We start from the raw sequence: 19,634 nt of genomic DNA on the forward strand, positions 1-19,634 counted from the left end.
AGGCCCATGGGCATAAAGCCCTTAGTCGTCCCAACTGCGCCAATATAATAATTTAGTGACAAATATTGAGTAAGAATTACCCGAAGACCATGCCTTCTCAATGTGAGACCTGTCCACATCTACGTGTTCGTTGTTGGTCGTGAGCAAAATAAAGAATGTACGAAGCAAAATGCACTTCTAAATAATTACATCAGAAATGCAACCACATTTTGTAACATTCCACCTGAATTTATTCGAGATTGAGGACAGTGGACATTCCACAGAAAAGAACATATTTACTTCTTTTACCCCCCCCCCCAAAAAAGATTCTTTGCGGAAACAACTTGGACACTGTTCGATTGACGAAAAAGTTGAAATCACTTCCCTTCGTTCTGCAATATAAACTCCAAGTTCTGAATTAATTAATGCATCAATCTTGCATGAAATCGACACAAACTTAATTCATGTATATTACTTAAACAGTGAATTTGCAGTTTGCAAATCGTTTTGCAATACAAAAGTACGTGCACGTAATATGGGTCTGCAGGTATTATGGGACGCATGTATAACAATCGCTGCCCATTTTATAATCCTTACCAGATAAGAAATAGCCCCTCGGTAGTTGAAATAGATCATTGGCATTGCAAGGAGGCTGATCGTTTAAGTGTGATCGTTAGTTAAATGTGCATAACTGCACAAACCCTTTGTGGCATCCTCTATTCCTTGATTTCCTCCTAAGGAAGTGGTTTTCGTCCGAGTAGTAACACAACCGGTGCCTTGAGTCGGACTTTGATCTGCTCAAGCTCGGCCTTGGCATCAAAGATTTCTTTCAACCTGCACAGAATTACAACAGTTCTTCATAACACACGTTTCTGATTAAACGTACATATTGTAATGATCAATGCTATGGTCAGAAGTAATTGTCAATCAACACGACGAGCGGATGCTTTGTTCGGTCATAATAGTTAATAACTGATATCAGCTGTTTTAGAAATTCAAATTCTTTTGCCGTATTTTGGAAAACCAAGGAAGGGACACAGAGATTAATACGCACCTGTCCTGGAATTCATCTAAAGGGTTTGGGCTACTGGGGTTCTTTTTTAAGTAGGTACGTAAGGCTGACAAGGAGCTGAGGAAACCAATGTATGATGGCACAGTCATCTCCCAAACCAACTGGTAACTATCATCTCTATGAAATATAGGAACGAAGCAATAATAACATTGAATATGACGGCAAAGAATAAAATGACTGCAGTTGCGTGCAGTAGTCCTGTTAACCCAATGTAAACCTAGCAAATGGATAATAAAAGAGCCGAACATAAGCAACACGTGAACAGTATTTCAGCTACATGAACAGTAAAAGTGTGAAACAAATGTAAAAACTGTTGATATGGCAGGATTGGTCGAGATTCTTGACGTTAGTCACTATGTAATAAAGACGTCGCCCAACCTCGGGCTCGACATCTGGCGGTGTTGGCACACCCTGTACATTTTCAGGAGACTAAGGATGCATAGTTTTGTCCAAGGTGGTCTCGGCGCTTCTCTTGTTAAAGGAAGATTATCGGGCTTCACACAAGGGACCCACAACAAACGAGCCAACGTGAACTATCACCACCCCTCGTACGGCGCAAGCACCGTTGCAATCAATGATTTTCAGCAGAAAAAAACGCGCAAATGCATGCTGTAGCATGTACATGGAATCTCTCGATCGTGACACCATGAAAGACGCATCGTGAATTAAGTAGTGCTGCAAGCAGTGCTGCAAGTAGGTGCCAAGGTTCGGTTCAGACACGGTTCCGAATTTTTTTGCCAATCTTTGGTTTGGTACACATACATGTACGTACATACAATGCACATTGAGACATCGAGGAGCACGCAACCAAGCAAATTAAATTCTATCTTCATAACAAACCTGAGGAGATGGCATGATTGTTCGATTCTTTATTTGGCGCAAGGGGTCGCAATAATGACCATTTGTGCCCCTGTTGTCAGCATTTCGGTATTTTAAGTTCATTCACGATGTGTCATACCTGATGCTTCCTGGATAAGGAATGCTGAAATCAGCAAACAGGTTGTGATTATGTCTCGTCCGGTGATGGTCCCAATATGGTCCCAGAACTGTGCCCTCGCAAAACTATGGCAGAAATAGACGAGCGAAGCTTTAGAAAAAGGGGCTAAAAACAGCCACAGCTCGATGCAACAGGAATGAAAATTTGATTCTGTTACTTTCCCACCACGGAGTGCACCTTTAACCAGCCCAATGCTTTGGGTCCCCACTGCATCCTGCGTTGTCAACTCTGATAGCGTGAGGGATTCATAACTACGAGCTAACAGTTATGTAATTACGCTTGGTACTGTTCACATTGGGGGTTCAAGTTCCTCTAAAATCTCAGACCATGGCTTGAAAGTTTTGCCTTCTTTTCACCTCCATCATCTGATAATGATCATTCATGACTGCAATGGTACCATCATCATTACCAGGTGTTCAGCTGTCTGTACAGTTCTGTATAATGTTCTCATTTCCATGTTATCGCCATGTCCTGGCTATAGTATTTCATCATGGTTGTCTCTAATCCATATCACTTTGTCAGTACCTAGACATTATATTTGCGCGTCACCAGTCTGCACTTCAGTGATCACGAGATTGAACCACGTACCAGTAGCTTCAGGGTACCACAACCCTTTGACAGACGAATACGTTGTGTTCTCCGCTTTGTCAAAAGTATCCAGACCGAGTATACCCGCACTATACAAGACATTTGTGTCTATTTATTTAAAACACTACATGTAGTGTGATTATATTCCAACGCAGTCGCACAATATTGCACGTAGTGTAATATGAAATAGGCGTAATGGCGACTTCAGGGGCTTCTCTGGCAGAAACGAGTATATCCACAAACCTGGTTTCTCTTTCGCAATACAAGCATTCGACTTTGTTTTGCATCCTTCAAATACCTGTGCATTGCGTTTCATTTAAAAGGTTACAAATAAGTGATTAGGATTTCGATTTGACATATTCGTTGCCAATGGTAACCAATGTGCAATTTTATTCACCGAAAATCTGTCTTTGTCCTAAGCCGTCGGTACTAAGTATTCATTTTCATTTGCTGTAATTCAAAATTCTCGTTTAGTTTGATTAGAAATACAGGGTCACAAAAATCATGACATCACTTTGATAATGGATGTAATGTTACTCACGAAGAATCAAAGTGTGTTATCAAACTATACACAAATTAAAGTCAATGATTTTTCTGTATCTTCTCGTTCAGCCATTGCAAGAAGGCCATGTGTAAACTTTTATGTAATTGTGGCAAAACCGTAGTACGAGAAGGAAAGGTCACCTCAGTGTCGGTGTTTGTATTGGGATTCGTACAATAGTCAGTATGTTTTTAAGGACAACATCTATTTCAGTCATGAATATTCAAACATCTAACCATTCAACTAATTACTTCTAGGAATATAACTTATGGTTAGCACACAAACGAATGCCAATTCTTGACCAGGCATACCTTAAATGACACTTCTCGCAAAATCGCCTGAACATTTTGCGAAATAGATTGAGTTCGAATCAATATGAATTCAGGATTTCAGAGGTACATTCAATTCGTACAAAAAATGAATGCAAACATTCTAAACAAGTGCAATGTCGAGAAACTGGACGCTGACTTTATACGGCTGAATGCAACCTCACACAAATAGAAGTTTTATTTGTTAAATAGAAAAGGGGATTTGAATGTTCATTCAATTGCGCTGAGCCTTGCAAACGAATGCTGCCATTACTAATTCATTTACACATTTTCTGAAATTGGCCGGGAAATCTGTTAGACCTGTATGACATGCCATCCCTGAACCCTCCACTTTATGGTTTCTATGGGTTTGTACTGAAGTTACCGGTACGTAGTGCAATCTCACGTGACCCCTTTCGCGTCATGATGACTACACGGAATCTCAATCAAACTTCATCTTCTAGGGAAGCTTCATATAATTTGGTGATTATGTTTGAAATTCTATACATAGGTTGTGCATTGATTCATTTTTCAGGTAAGAGCTTTTGTTCCACAGGGATGTAGAGAGCGGTGTGATAGTATGTGATAGACTTGTATGATTATCCGAAATTGTTCTGGAGACTTGTCAAGCTTGTTGAGGCATTCAGAAACGGCAAACAAAATATCACAAGAAAAAGGACGGAACACAGTCACCTTGCGATTGTATGATCGCACAAGCTTTACATGGCGATGACTGAACACACAAAACAAAGTTTTGATGCAGTCACAGGGGGAATTACCGTGGCAAACTTAGCGATTACAAAAACTAAGTACTTTCTATGTATGAAAGAAACTGAATTGTATGTACATGTACAATGCGCACACTAAAACTGTGTGTCATATATGCAAACACATCGCAAGTACAAGTGCATTATTAAAGCAAGCAAGGAATGTGGCATTGGTTGTCTTCTCACGTGACTACATACGAAACTGATTAATGTTCATTAAATTATCCCTCCATAACAAAAGTAGCTACCGATTGATGCCATGAAAAACCTGTATAGGCTATCCTTTCATTTGTTTGCTTGTATTGACAAAAACACAAATGCTTTGATTGAATAATACTCTAACTTGCCGTTGGCCCCTTCGCGCCGGATGCCGGTTGAATAAGGAATTTCTAACTGAATCCTGGGATTAAACTTGCACTCCTCAGTCAGCTGGTCATCAGTAATTCTTTACTGGCATGGTCAGCAAGGTTCATTATTTTTTGCCTCTTCAAAACCAACATTTACTGGATTTTAAAACCACGACTAGCTACTCACATCTGTGTGTAGCTCCTGCAATCTTTTATCTGTTGTCTCGTCACCATCACAACCCTCTGGTAGGAGACTTCCATGCGAGGAGATAGCCATGCAACCAGATGGCTGTAAAACACGATCGACTTCCTTGCAAAAGGCTGTATAGTCCAACCAATGAGCAGCCTGGAAGCAGGTAACCAGAGAGACCGAGTTGTCTGGGACGGGAATCTTCTCCCCTTGGCCAGTTCTTTTAAGAAAAGGGAAAGTGGTGGAGAGCTAAAGAACCCCGACACTACAATATCCTTGAAATTCCAGCAAGACTTGCAACGATCTTAGAAAGTTCCACAGGACTGAGAAGGTAGAGCCAAGTTACTGTTAGTGCCTAGAATTTGATTTGTGTTTTTGCCAGTTAGAGTAAATACATGTACATGTTTAAGTACATGTATAAAAGTGGCCTTTTTGTTCCGTGCTCAGTTGAGTGCTTTGAAGGACTCGTTTACTAGAGACAAAATCAGATAAACATGATTTGCATGGGTTGGTTTCTCTTTCTTCCTGTTATGTCAGATATCTGTTTCCAGATACAGCGGAACACTGTTGTGAGAAGGTCCTTTGGACTTTACAAATTACCTTGTTATAATAGTTACCTTACATTATCAGTCATGAAAAACCAAGAAAACAAAGACTTGGGGCCCGGCTCAAACTATCCTTGTTATAAACGTGACTTTGTATTAACAAAGCTCTTCTTAAGTGTGCTAGACTGTATAGTATTATGACATCCTACCTCTCAGAAACAAGTCTCATTTCAAATGACACATTTAATATCAAACTGGCCAACCTGTATTCAACATTGGGCGGTTTGTCGTCCCTCTTCAGTGCAGCAGCAATCTGTGCCTCGCTTACATCTATACCAATGACCCTTTCAAAATGAGGGGCCAAAGGTTGCGTACCTTGACCTGATCCACATCCCACATCAACAGCAAGCTTGAACGGCTTAGAGTGCTGGGGAAATTTCAATTCAAATTAATTTTTCACCAAATATCAATTGCTATCGAGTTCAGCTATCGAGCTGCCATCACCGTCAACATCAGGTTATGTCAACACTGTATATTGTCAAGTGCAAAAATATTCAAAACTCTTTCGAAAAACCCAGCAAAAGTTAGAAAAAAATTAAACAAACATGACATATGGCATTTGATTCGTCATGGTGTTCATGTAACCGCAAAATGTTTATTTAGCCAAAGTTTTGGCTACGTGGAACACAATAATTCCGATCAGACGATCATGGCATTGGGATACTTTTTACACAATAGGTGCTCAGAGAGCTGGGGATGGGCTTAACTTAATTTAGGCCTACCGTGGCTACAATTACTAACCCATTACTATTAGGCTATACTAAGTTATAGTGTAGCGTGATTTAGCCCCACTGTGGCACAGACTCTCACTCCCGATCCACCCTACTCTAAAATTGGTTTAGGTAACGGTTCTGTGCTAATTAGCAACTGTAGGACAGATAAAAGTAGATACCTTCTCTTGTAAATACTCAACAATACTTTCAAAGATTTTCTGCGGCAATGAAGGTCGATATTTTAGATAAACGCTTGCGTGAGTTGCCCCCTCGAACAGCTTGACGGGGGCGGGCGCCGCCATGTTGCATAATAACGCCCTCTGGGGAATGTTTAGTATTAGACTGGTTTCTAGTCGCTCGTCGACTTGAATTCGCTTGTCGTCCAGCGCCCGAACAAAGACCTTTTATAAGTGACTTCGTCACACTAGAGGCGGACGTGACACGATTTTCAGGCTCCCATCGCTAAGGGTGCAAACCACTAATTCAAGTGAGAATTTTTGACCAGCTCATTAGCATTAAAAGTGCCCCCCGCAGTATCTTTTGAAAAAGGAGATTGTTTGGCCCCAAAATGGTGAGATTGTGTAAATCGTTGGCAGGATCAACTTCCTGGGTCTTTGAGCTTTTATATGAGATCAGAAGGGCTGAACACTACGGTTGAAAAATGGTCCTAAGTGCCCGAGAAAAATGGCTGCAATCAGACTTCGGAAAAATCACTTTTTGGGGGGTGATTTCAATTGTTTTGTGGGAATAATTAAAAATGTAATTGGTTAACCCACAAAAAATTGAAAAGAAAGAATTTCATTTGTGTTTCAGAAATCTCAGGGATGTTGGCGTGCATGCTATTGGGCCCTGAACGGTGCTGATTTTACACTGTTTACAATGGGGCTTGAAGTAGTGAACTGGACCCCTAAAGTTGTGCGTTAACTTCCGGTTCTATGTAAACGGCAATCAGCGCATGTACATGTAAGTCTATGTGCAGTGCACGTGCAGTGGGCGTTGTTTAAACTGCAGTGACTTCGGACACACGAAAGGATACATGCAGTCAGGCGGCACTGCTATGAAACACTGGCTGTAGGTGAAGAGTTGAAAATGATGTCCGAAACTAATAAAACAGCTACCGGAGCGGTGACAAGCACCAGGTTATTCGAAGGGGCGGAACACGCCGATCTTTACTTGAAATGTCGTCCCGACTGGCCGGAGGAAATCATCCAGAAAACCCTAGCTTTTCTGCAGGAAAAGGTTAGCAGTCAATCTGGTAACTATGTATGCCGCGCCTGGTCATAAGCGTGCAGATAGACAAAGATTTTTCATCCGTTTGGGTGGTTGTTACTATAACAGAATAAAATCAACTCCTCAATTCTGTTTCATGTATTGACGGACACGATCAAGACTCAAAATAAAAATGAGTGTGTCTGATGAGCTTTGCTGTGTCTTTCTTTTTAATCATCATATAATTTCTGTATTCTGTACATGTACTATATACACAAGTTGGTTTTGCACACAGAAATCCGGGCCGTTTGAGCTTGCTGTAGATGTGGGGTGTGGGTCAGGTCAAGCTACCCGACCTTTGGCCTCACATATCAAGAAGGTTGTGGGTGTCGACGTGAGTGTGGAACAGATCCGTGCAGCACAGTGTGTGGACAATCCTCCAAATGTTGAATTCAGGTGAGATTTGTCACATTGCTTCGTAGAAACATAAAGAAAAGAGTAACAAGCATCAAGTAAAATCCAAGTCCTGTGTTGTAATTAGCGAGGATTTTAATTAGTGGCTATATAGTTGCGGAAGCTGTAACGGGACTTCCAAATACTGTAACTACGGCGTGACGGCATTGTACGGTACAAGAAGCAGCATTGCCAATCTTTTAAAGGTTTTGGACTCCACCTCACAGGAGCTTCGGTTTTTTAACCAGGAGGTGGACCCTCGTACGAGACCTGTGACACTCGTGATTTTTTTTCTTTTTTTTTTGTTCTTTAATTTCTGAATATTTTTCCAGTGTATACTTTCGGCAATAGAGTCATACATATTTAAATCTATTATATAGTGCCTTCAACCATCTGTGACGTCCGAATTAAATATTCATGCTGTGTGGATAAATGCATCTTCACAACATGCAAATATGGCGTGTGATATAGGGCCTATCAATACAGCGGCCAGTAAGGAGTGATTTTTAGCTTGTTCAATTTCCTAAGAGAAAAACTACTTTTAAATCTTGACTAAGGTTTTCACCTCTGTTTCAGGACCGTAGCATTTGGTTACCTTTTACTTACATTTATTCTTAACATCTTTCACAGGACAGGCAGTGGGGAAGCTATTCCAGTCTCTGACAAGTCAGTTGACCTGGTCACGTGTGCACAGGCAGTGCACTGGTTTGACTTTGATGTCTTTTTCCGAGAGGTGGATCGTGTACTGAAGCCTGGTGGCTGCGTGGCTATCTACTCTTACCACATTTTTAAGCCTTGGGTGGATGGTGACGACAAGAAAAATGAACAACTATACAGCATTGTTACTCAGGTACTTTCATAGCGTGTGTACACGTATGGACAGGCAGGTGGTTAAATTGGAAAACAATAACGCTTTCTTTTAAAAACGCAATCCTTTCTTGGAGAATTAAAACGAGCATTTGCATGCAAGCTTTCCATCTCTTGAAACACAAGAAACAAATGGAAATAGACCGAATCATCGAGGAGGATAACTAAAGGGCGTAGATCTTGAATATGTAATAAGTAGAGGTAAATCTGACAAGCTGATCGAAGTTGTGACATAATGTATTTAAAAAGACTTATTTTTGGTTTCGCTTTTACATTCTTGTCAGCATGACACAGAAACGTGTGGACCATACAACAGTCCCCGTATACTACACTTGCAGAACATGCTAGCGGATGTCCACATTCCTTACGAAGAAACCATCAGGTATCCAAGGGGGACTTTTTTGTTTTACTGCGGTATATCACTGCGCATGCCCGCTCGAACAATTTAGGCGGGCGCATAGTGTGTAAATCATGGTTGGCAGTTGGCCAGATGTACTGAGGACGTATCACAGTGCACTGATGAGATAAAATGGGTGTCATCGGGTGCATACTTTGCTGTCGTAAGCACTGTAAGCACGTGAGTGGAATGGTCTCCATTTCAAAAGGCGGTAGCCTTTGCGCAGACCTTCGCTATGAATATTCCATGAAAATTATCACCCAAACCGGAAACGGTAAGATTGCGCCTTTCTCTTGTCAGTGATCAAATAATAATTAGTATACGCTAGTTTTTGCCTACTTGTGTAATGCGACGACCGTGGTCCCATTCTATCCCATCACGCACTGCGGTAGATACAGTGATAAGTCATTAATACAAAGGGCAAAGTACAGGCCTACAACGTTGGAGCCTGAAGTCAGTAAATTTCACACTTTAGCCTGTGGGTGCTGTTATCACTAGAACAGTGTGTGTACGGGTGCGTTCGATTAGCTTCCCTGAATACACCAGTATTACAGGCTAGGGGAGCCTCGAAATGAGGCTAATCGAATGCTGTAGTGTATTCACCAAGGCATTCTGGGAAAAAGGTCAAGTCCCCGCCACGTTCCATCATTATATATAACGGTTTTGCCCCTACCCAACGTATATTAATAATTGGTTATTGGATTGTAGGTCGTTTCCTGAAATGAGCTACTAGGACAATGGCAGGGGTTTTGACATCAAGTGCTCACGTACTGGCAACCACAGAAGACATAGACCTAGACAGGAGATTGCATTGTCATAAGAAGACAAATTATAGTGGTTGGACGTGTTTCATGGGCCGTTTATGTAATGATGTATACAGTAATATTTGTTGGACGATTCCAGTTTTAACAAACCACGTCCAAGATTCGTGTTTTCCATCATCGGCGAGAGAACTCTTTGTTACCACAATTGTGCAACAACTTTATATTATGGAGTGTTTTTCCTGTGTGTAATAATACTGAAAACGAAAAGGATTACTTGTGATGACCAACCTGGAGCCAGTTTTACAGTGCATTCCTTTAGGCGCTTTCCCTGTGCACGAAAACGCTGCGACTTTGTGCACATTCCGTTAAAAATCTAATATTCGCTTTCAGCCGGCGCCTTGCGTGCGCTCATCTTGTGCTTTAGTTTGTGATTACCTTGTAAGATTTTTTTTTTGGGGGGGGTCAAACATGTTATGATTATCTATCAGGAAAATCAGCACTGGAAACCATGCGAAAGCGGAAACACGAAGTGAAGACCTTTCATGACTCCCTCTCTCTTTCTTATCCGCAGAGATAACACTCTTGCTATTCGCCAAGACACTACAATGAAGTCTTACATCGGCTATCTGGAGTCTCGATCCGGATATCAAAGTTACCTGGAAAACAATCCAGATGACAAGGCTGATCCCCTCAAAGAGGTTCAGGAAAGGTGAGAAATACTTCTAGCCGCTGAGCCATGGAGTCACTGTAGACCTGTAACTACCTGTAGCTAGGGCAGGAAAGGATAAAATCTTTTAAACACTTGCCAAAAACTTTCACTCGAGACGCAACATATTGGCAGAAGTGGCGTTGTTTTTAACTTTACTTTGAATTTAGTTTCTGTTTTTTCTTTCTATAGGCTGATGGATACGCTTGGTCTGGACGCTCCTGCTGAATATTCCAAAATAAACATTCGCTCTCCCATAGCATTTTTGCTTGGACGAAAACCAGATAACAATTGAGAGCTGAATGACATTGGTTGCAACAAAACCAACACCCACCATCCCATTTAAGTCGTAATATCTGCAGTCGTGGACTCTTTTTCGCTTTGAGTTTGTTATGTAATATGTTTTCAATGTTATAGTTATGTATTCATGTTTTCCATTGAATGCAACTTTAATATATCAAGCAAAATAAATGACGCTTAACTGTAAAAATGATATTATTTACAAACAGGCCATCAATATGTCTTGAATGTAAGAAAAAGTAGGCCTACTTTATCTGTTACTGAATGTGTAAGTTTCCAAGGGATACCAAAACGACGGGGGGTGAAAATTCGTTTAGAGTGCACTGAACGTTTGAATAGAGATGTAAGCTGGAAGCTGGAAAATGGGCCGTTGTGGCATTTCTTTAGAACACTGTAGTAAGTAATATTTGTTTCCTCTGCGTTTGGCGGGGGTATATTAATTAAGGTAATTGGGAAATACAAATCAGAAAATCAGTTAAAAAGGAAATGTCAAACCTGAATATGCAAAATTTGTGTGCTGGGCATGGCAGGTACAACAAAACAGATAAATGAAAAAGGAAACGAGAAACAAAAAATAAATGAAACATGAAAAAAAAAACACGGGTAACCATGAAAAACTTTTGTTATAAATTATACAGTGAATAAACAAGTTATAAATTCAGCAATGAACTGTGGATCACTCTTAAAGGTGATTCATTGCTCAACTCCTCAGCAAATAAAACTCCACCACATGAGTAGAAGATTCCGTTTACTTTCTGTGTACAAAAAATGTTCATGTACTGTACGTACATCGTCGCTGCATTCTGCACTTGCAATGACTTGGCAAATCTAATGAACCAGATCCCGGGGATTGTGAATTTGGGAACCCGTTTCTATACAGAAGAGAGACCTACATTTTAACCTTTGAATTCCCTATACGTAGATGACGATGACATCATGCTCAATAACTGTATTGTTAGGGGTGGTGTGAAAAGAGGGTATATAGAGTTTTGAGTTTGTAGGGAGCTTATGAGGGGAAACTGTGAGTGTTTGAACACATGACACATGGCGGAGTCTAATTTGCAAGGCTGGTTTATCAGTAGGAAAGTTACATTTTCTCTCAATGTACAATTTGAAATAAAAAAAGTTACAGACAGCGTTACCTTTGTTTTATTGGGGAATGAAGAGCTTTGTAGAGAAACTTGGGGGTGCCCAAATTCACAATCCCAGACCCTTTCTCTATGGAATCTGCACTTTGTCTTGTTTAACCCCAAACACAACAACTGGATACCATGAACTTTCGGTTTCGGTTTTGACACTGGTGCATTGCCAAAGTTGCGTACGTATAGAGTACATGTGTACTACGTTCAACATCAGTACGCTACGCAGGTTGGTTCCATGAACACAATGTAATTTATATTGCTTATGATAGAAGGGAGCCATACTAAGAAACGGCGCGCCGTTTCTTCGTGCGCACAAAAATAACGATTATAAAGTCTGTTCACAGAACACTAAAAGCCGGCTTTGATTACAAACAAATAGCAAAAACGACTTACTGGGATTTTCTGAAGAAAAAAAATGAACAAAGTCAGAAAACCTGATAGAAAATGATAATCGAAGTTGCACCCCTGTACATTTTCAATGGCCCGCGAACACTTCTTGACGCCAAGGCCATTTGTGTGCACGCATACATAATTATTAATTTATTAGTGAGGATTAGTGAGATTAGTGAAAAGGTCAATTGTTCAAATGACTGCGCAACGACATTAAACCCCTTAGCCCATTGCCACAGTCACTACCAACAAGCAGAACAAAACACTATACAAACTGAACCTTCGTTTCATAAAGTTTCAAAAATCCCTCTCCCTTTTTTTTTTATTAAAGATTTTAAAGAATTGAAAAATTAAAAAAAGAAAGAAAAAGAAAAAAATAGAGAAAAAGTTGGCATTTACGGGCCTTCGTACTATCGACGCCATGTTTGTCGTTGGGTAGACACAGCATAGGATAGATCAATTTTCCCGCCGTTTAAGTTGTAATTCTCAAAGACTCTTCTAACAAGACGCATTCCAAGGCAATTAACGCATTGTTCTCTAAGGCAACGCATTCAAAATGAGGCGACTTGGATTTCCAATGATTACCCTACTGATGTGTGCATTGAGATGTCTCGTCAGCACACCCGGGGTAGAAGCACAAACAGGTAGGTCACTTTCATAATAGCGATGGTGTATGTGTTGCTTGAAGTGAGGGTCAAAGGGAATTCATTTTTCACGAATATGGATTCCCTTGACTGATGTGTCCCTAGCCAGCATAGATCTTATTGCTTTGGTTCGCATGTTAATTCAGAACAGCTTGAAACGAGATCATAACTGGATTTCAACAGGATTAAAAACATTGCCAAGGAAATTTGCATATTTAAGGGAAACAAAAAGAATAAATCAAATATGCTTTGCCCAAGAGTTTCAAGTCATTGTTCACTGTTCTGTTATGGAGTGTACGTAGGCCCTATCAGTTTAAGTTGCGTATTGTATGTCGCATATTGTAAACACTTTTCTTTTGCAGTCTCTGTGCGTCTCGTGAATGGAGCATCCTCTAACGAAGGTCGTGTTGAGGTGTACTACCAAGGCCAGTGGGGTACAATTTGTGACGATCATTGGAACCTTGAGGACGGTAATGTCGTCTGTCGTATGCTTGGCTTACCTCCAGCAACTCATGCCTGGGGCAATGCTCACTTCGGCCAAGGATCTGGACCAATTATTCTTGATGATGTCAGTTGCTACGGCTTCGAATACAGCATCGCTGACTGTCAGCATGAAGGCTGGTTTAGCAATGATTGTAGTCACTCTGAAGATGCTGGAGTTGTTTGTGGGGAAGCCGTCGGAACGCCAAGTCCATGTAAGTTACTGGCTGATGGTCATCTCACTTTTCAAGACCTGTTCTGTCATCTGGCAGAACGCTGAAGGTCTTCATTTAAATTCGAGTTTATTTGTTGTATAGCCAGTCAGCCGCTCTTTGCATACGGAGTGCATTAGATCGTATATGTTACCTGACCTTATTAGAAAACCACAATTAGAATGTTTCAGAGCTTTTCAGTGCTACGAAGGCCTTTTAAATCTAGTAGTAGTAGTGATGACTACATCGTTGGTATATGTTGCTTGAGGTAAAGTACTACTGTTTGGACAAACGGGATATTTATGAAAGAGTGCAATGTAGCAGTTATTTGATCGGGAGTCATTTCCTTGTTTCTAACAAATTTGTGTAGTAAAATGGGTAATTCAGCCGAGGGATACTTGAGGTGATTTCTTGGCTACAATAGTGACTGTCAAATAAGATCATTTCAAAATTTTGGTTTTTTTTATGCTATAGTGTCAGTCAGCCTTGTGGGTGGTAGGTCCCATGAAGAGGGTCGTGTTGAGGTCTGCTACCGGGGGCAGTGTGGTACAGTTTGTGACGATGGATGGGACCTTGATGACGCGAATGTCGTCTGTCGCATGCTTGGCTTACCTCCTGCAACTCATGCCTGGAGCAATGCTCACTTCGGCCAAGGATCTGGTCCGATTGCTCTTTATGATGTCAATTGCTATGGCCATGAATACAGCATCGGTGACTGTCAACACAAAGGCTGGTTTAGAAATGTTTGTGGCCACTCTGAAGATGCAGGAGTTACTTGTGGTGTAGCCATCACATCACCAGCCCCAGGTTCGTCGATTTCAATTGATTATTTCCATTCTGAAAACCGTTCTGCATTTTTAGTAAAATCCTTTCTGACGGGAGTGTCCTTTGGGTACGTCCGATTTACGTTTTCTAAAAAAAATCTGACTGTATCCTGCAGTGAAATTTCTATCTATCCTAAATCCTGTTGCTGTGGGGTTTTTTCGGAATGATCTCGAGATTCTGTAGAATCGTAGCATTGCTGTGGCTAAATCCATCATTAGACCACCACGCGCTGCACCACGCCACAAGTCAATCGGGACCCGGTTGAACATTCTGGCTAGAGAGAGCAGATCGAGATAGTGGTGCACCAGAGGGGAAGGGGGCTTCATCCCCAAAGGGAATGCAATACACACGCACATCTTATACAACTATGGCCAATATAGTCGTTGATCCAAGTCCCTCTGGCGACCCTGCAGTAGGGAAGGGGCTTGGGCATCATAACCCGCTTTTTGGGGGGTAAAATCCGGTCCAAGCTCCCCTCTCTGCCCAATAGAAACTCTGGTGAACCGAATGGACTAACTTTGTTAACTTGAACACTTTTGACATAAAACTGAAAGATTTTTGGTCGGTTGTGAATGGCTCAAGAGGGAGTAATTATTATTTTGGACTTTTTCTTGTATTGTTAACCAAGGATTCCTCAGCAGCACCCTGGGCACTGCAGCTCTCAGGCCTGAAAAAGTTGTTGCTTTTGAATTCTAACATTCAAAAACAGAATTATTCTTAATGTGTACAGGCGATTTCTTTCGTCTTTCTGGGAGTTCGCCATCACAAGGCACAGTGCAAGTTTGGAGCAATGGTCAGTATTCCGACCTGTGTAGCGATGACTGGGACCACAATGCTGCTAAAGTAGTCTGTCGCCAGGAGGGGTATCCAACCAACGCAGTGTATGTGGTTTATAACACCAAGTACTTGGGTAAGTCATTTACTTGTGAGTTCAACTGAGAGACATTGAGAATAGATGACGCAAAAACCGTGTTTTCCTTAAATTGCAAGTTTTCTGAAACCCAATCAAATACATATATTTTCGTAAGTCGGTGCTCGATTTATACCCTGTGATCTCTCTTTAACCTTTAGATAAAACAGAGATACAGGACTTAAAACACCCGCTGTTTAAATCAAAGTTTCAAACGATTTTTGAGCAAGAGGCAGTATTTTCAGAGAAAAATCTCGACAAAATGGAACATGTAGGCATCGTTGTTATTTCAATGCAGTTTTGGACTGACTCAATTATGTCGTTTTCATTGAAGGTCCTTTCCACGCGTACTCTCTGTCTTGCTCTGGTTATGAACATGACCTTTCCCAGTGTGCAACGCCCACAACCTCGCACACTTCAACATGTAGAACTGCCAAAGTGAACTGTCGACCATACCCAGGTAAAGGTATTGCCATATCTGTGCATAGAGAGAGTAGCGCCAACTTCAGACCTATAAACCAAAATGCTTGTTAATTATGCATACCGTGCGGCATGCAGCTAGTGTCGCCATGTGCACTAAGACATAATCGTCCATTTTGGTTCCAACAATTAAAGGCACTCAGGTCGCAACTTTCTCCATAAACAGCTCTGGGTATTGCTTTGTTATATCTTATAAACGACGACACAGGATTGAATGAGATGAATGATACATACCTGAAGGACGGTTGAACTTCGAGGGTTCAACCTTTTTATTTAATTTTGTCTTTAACAATTGATTAATGTCTTAAACGTTTCGATGTCTGTGATGACTGAAGGGTTTGTCATTCGTTATGATTCACTATATATGTCTGTGTTGATCTTTGCTAGGCCTGTCAACCGGCGCCGTTATTGGTATCAGTGTAGCGTCTGCAGTGACGGTAATCTTTATCGTCATCATTGTCGTCATAGCTTTAGCCAGACGCAGGCGCAGAAAGCCCTCGCAGACATCCAACATGAACATGCCCTTTGCTACAGCTGCGCAGCCACCAGCGACGGATCCGAGTTATTCCGGGGAATAAAGGCACCAGTAACCCCGTTTATTGGGATACTTCTCTTGCCCAGCCCGTGACTTATCAACCGCCCAAGGGTACCACCCAATGCCCTTCAGCAACCAGCCCCAACCCATTCTGTCCCAAGCACCTTCTACTTATAGGCTCACTTGTATTCCCCCGTACGGGCGTCCCCCGCACCAAACGCTGGTAGTGTTTCGAACCCACCCTCAGGATTTGCCCAGATGTCCAGTCCTTCATCTTACCCCGTTGTTGCTCCTCGGCCACCATCCCAAACCCAGTTTGTCCCAGACCCAGCCATGGCTCAGTCGTCAACCTGTGAGTTATCTTTACGCTCTACCACAAATCCCGTTGGAAATGTGGACACCGCTTTTCAGGTCAAGGTGATGTCAGTGGGAACGTAAGTATGAGAATTATGTTACAGGAATTTAAACTTTGATTTCAACTGGAAGATCTAAATCATAATGAAATTAGCATATTGTGGGAAGGATTTATACTACAAATTTAAATAAAAAGATTTGAAAAATAAACGGGTACACTAACAGCGGCATTCCTATTTTTTTATGTTTTGATAATGCTGTACACATTTTTTACATTAAGTTTAATATTCAATGAGATCTGATAATTAAGGAATTTTGTCTAAATGATAAGAAAAAAAGTGTTTTGAGCAAATTGGCACATCAATGCATTATCCAACAATAATATCCCACAATGAATTGGGATAGGTGTGCCGATATGGTTTTCCTTATTTTGGGGGCTGGGCAAGATCGTGCTACCTCTTGAAGAGCGAATTGAGATATTTACTCTTAGGTTTAGATATAACCAATATTGAAAGAAAAGGTAGAAAATCATCATGTTACCCTCAGCAAGAATAGAATACACCACAAATTCGTACACATTATATTTGCTTTCGTGATTATTCTGTGTTCAGAATTTTGGTATTCATAATTTCGGAGAACAGAATTAAGTTTTACCTGTTTCATTGTTTATTAGTTAGAAAAGTGTGTAGTCATTAGACTAATATTTTGCATTATGTCGTGAAGAATCAATTGCATTCAAAATGTATGTAGCTGTTTAAGCAAATTATTTCGTTAGAGCTTGAGGCTTGTACTCGGGTATCCCGAGGATCGATTTCTTTACCTCACTATTCACATTTTCGACCATTCTCCTTCCCCCACCCTGATCACCGAAGAGTGAAGTTGTCTGAAAAATGTAGATCTTATTTGGTATGTATTACTGTTACAAAAGAGTAGTTAGTACATTTTGAAACTTTTTATCCAACCAGTGAAATGTGATTTACATTATTCTCAAGTTAAAGTTAGGTGTGTGAAAAATATTATTTGTATTTGAGGCTTTTTTGCTTTGAAAAGGAAAACTTTTAAAAACAAAACATGTAAAGTACATGAAAATACTTGTCTAAAGTTTGTATCAGGTATAGGCGAGAGTCAAGAGATTAATAGGGGTGTTAATTGAAAACTCGTAGCGTTGAGGATAATTTTTATGCCTACTTAGAAGATGTGTGCATTCATATTGTACTTGAAGGTTATGCATCAGTTTATGCGCAGTAGTGCTTTTAATTAGTTTTTTTTTTAAACTACAGACTTTAGGAAGAATTTATGTATTATTGTCTCCTTACGATGGGTTACAATTTAAAATAAGGTGTGTGAAAAAAAGACTTTTGTATTTTAAGCTCCTTTGCCTTTAAAAGGTTAACTTTGAGGCATAAAGCGTTGAAGTGTTTTTGAAGATATTACAAATATAATTTTTGTGCCTACTCAGATGATACAAGCTTTCTTAATGCTTTTTGAATTTCATACAGCATTAAATATTTATACAGTCACTTTAAGTGAACTTTGTAGTGTAAATACTCTATATATTTTAAGAAAAATACGATATGTATCCTATCCTTTTGATGATTAAAGTAATGCCCTCTCATCAGACTTTCATGGATATTATTTTAAGTAGCTATTATAATCAAAAAGTAAAAATTGCCAAACGATTGGTACCTTTTTCCGGCCACAAACTTGAATGCAGCACATCATGGTTTCCCTTGAGAAAGCACAGCATGCTGCAATGTGGTGATACACTCAGCCATTGACGGAGACCGTTTGAGCACACATAAACAACGGGAAAGGAGTAACAGTTATGTTTTGAAAGGTGCTATGTTTGAGAAATCCGATCGTTTATAGATGCTACTAGTGCTCGACATATCATAAGTGATAACTTTGTACACTTATCGTATCCAGATGATACATTTTGTGTTGAATTTACACGAAATAAAGATAATGAATTCCCCCGCTATGAATGCCGCCCTTCATTGTAAATCAACATTTTGCACACCAGGTTTCTTTGTTGAAAGGTGGAAAGGCTTGCGGTAGCACCATGCGGAGGAATATGTTTCGTATGGGTTTGTGTGGTTCTGAAAAGAACCGGGGTATACTTTTTTCTAGGCCATTAATAGCCTGAAATTACATCTTCTTTTTTTAAACCAACTATCCAACGTATTTCTTCTCATTGAGGTAAGTATGTATCAATCTTCATTTATTTGGTAGTAGACTTTTTTGTCATGTGTTGACTTCTTTTGGTTGAAAGCGCTTGGGAATGTGCGAAACATTGGCTTCCCCAAACCAAAGAGCTGTAGGTATGCCAGCAGCCATCTGGAGGGCTTATGTTATTTTAGCAATGGCCATTGCAGGACAGGAAACGGCTGTATCCTGGAGGAACAAAAGCACTGTCTATAACGGCTGCTTGGTGAAAATCAAAAACCGAGACATTTGAAGCAAGATGTGGGTCGGAGACACCCCCTTTTATATTGGTCACTGTTTGACCAGAATTTCAGGATTTCTTTTCAGACATCGGTCGGGGATGTGTTAGATAACAAACGTCTAGAGTGTCTGTAGGGTTTCGACATGTAGGAGATGGTACCCATTCGAGGCTTCTCATATTTTTGCTAGATATTAACCGAGACTGCAGATTTTAAGATCCCCCACAGACTGCCGAAGATTTCAAGCTGTATGTTGGGTAAGAATGAAGGAAGAGGGTAGGGCTTGGTTCTTGTTGATATCCTTGTAAATGAACAAGCGGATAGTGTAGGCCTGACAGAACATTTGACGCCATGGCAGGTATTGATGTCAAATTTCCGCTCCTGCAGATGAGATATGGTAACCCAGTGCTGTGCT

General features: G+C 40.6%; 3 protein-coding genes across 6 annotated transcripts in view; 2 read left to right on the forward strand and 1 right to left on the reverse strand.

The window, feature by feature from the left end:
- Positions 1-11,543, forward strand: part of LOC110984568 (putative methyltransferase DDB_G0268948) — a 58,670-nt gene extending 47,127 nt beyond the window's left edge. Inside the window, exons 2-7 of one of the 4 annotated variants that reach the window (XM_087147146.1) lie at positions 6,921-7,346; positions 7,612-7,772; positions 8,400-8,619; positions 8,921-9,018; positions 10,369-10,506; positions 10,696-11,543. In XM_087147146.1, the coding sequence (XP_087003272.1) occupies positions 7,197-7,346; positions 7,612-7,772; positions 8,400-8,619; positions 8,921-9,018; positions 10,369-10,506; positions 10,696-10,798 (870 nt within the window). In that variant the 5' untranslated portion in view covers positions 6,921-7,196 and the 3' untranslated portion in view covers positions 10,799-11,543. Of the gene's footprint in view, positions 1-6,530; positions 7,347-7,611; positions 7,773-8,399; positions 8,620-8,920; positions 9,019-10,368; positions 10,507-10,695 lie in introns of those variants that run through there. The other 3 variants (XM_022244883.2, XM_087147144.1, XM_087147145.1) reach the window with 3 other exon arrangements.
- Positions 208-6,445, reverse strand: LOC110984569 (putative methyltransferase DDB_G0268948). The gene is made up of 6 exons (XM_022244884.2): positions 6,287-6,445; positions 5,598-5,761; positions 4,787-5,009; positions 2,010-2,113; positions 1,034-1,168; positions 208-813 (listed from the first exon to the last, which is right to left on the reverse strand). Exons 1-6 carry the CDS (start codon positions 6,407-6,409, stop codon positions 714-716), a joined length of 849 nt encoding a protein of 282 aa, XP_022100576.2. The 5' UTR covers positions 6,410-6,445; the 3' UTR covers positions 208-713.
- A 1,180-nt stretch (positions 11,544-12,723) lies between the features above and the next one.
- The window catches only part of LOC110984582 (uncharacterized), a 62,099-nt gene continuing 55,188 nt past the window's right edge, over positions 12,724-19,634 (forward strand). The window contains exons 1-7 of the mRNA XM_087147577.1: positions 12,724-12,979; positions 13,342-13,674; positions 14,146-14,478; positions 15,227-15,406; positions 15,741-15,866; positions 16,274-16,461; positions 16,599-16,855. Coding sequence (XP_087003703.1) covers positions 12,892-12,979; positions 13,342-13,674; positions 14,146-14,478; positions 15,227-15,406; positions 15,741-15,866; positions 16,274-16,461; positions 16,599-16,855 — 1,505 coding nt within the window. The 5' untranslated portion in view covers positions 12,724-12,891. The remainder of the gene's footprint in view (positions 12,980-13,341; positions 13,675-14,145; positions 14,479-15,226; positions 15,407-15,740; positions 15,867-16,273; positions 16,462-16,598; positions 16,856-19,634) is intronic.

Source organism: Acanthaster planci, linkage group LG16 (assembly GCF_054643075.1).
Source record: "Acanthaster planci isolate LZ-2023a linkage group LG16, COTS_SCS, whole genome shotgun sequence".
NCBI lineage: Eukaryota > Metazoa > Echinodermata > Asteroidea > Valvatida > Acanthasteridae > Acanthaster > Acanthaster planci.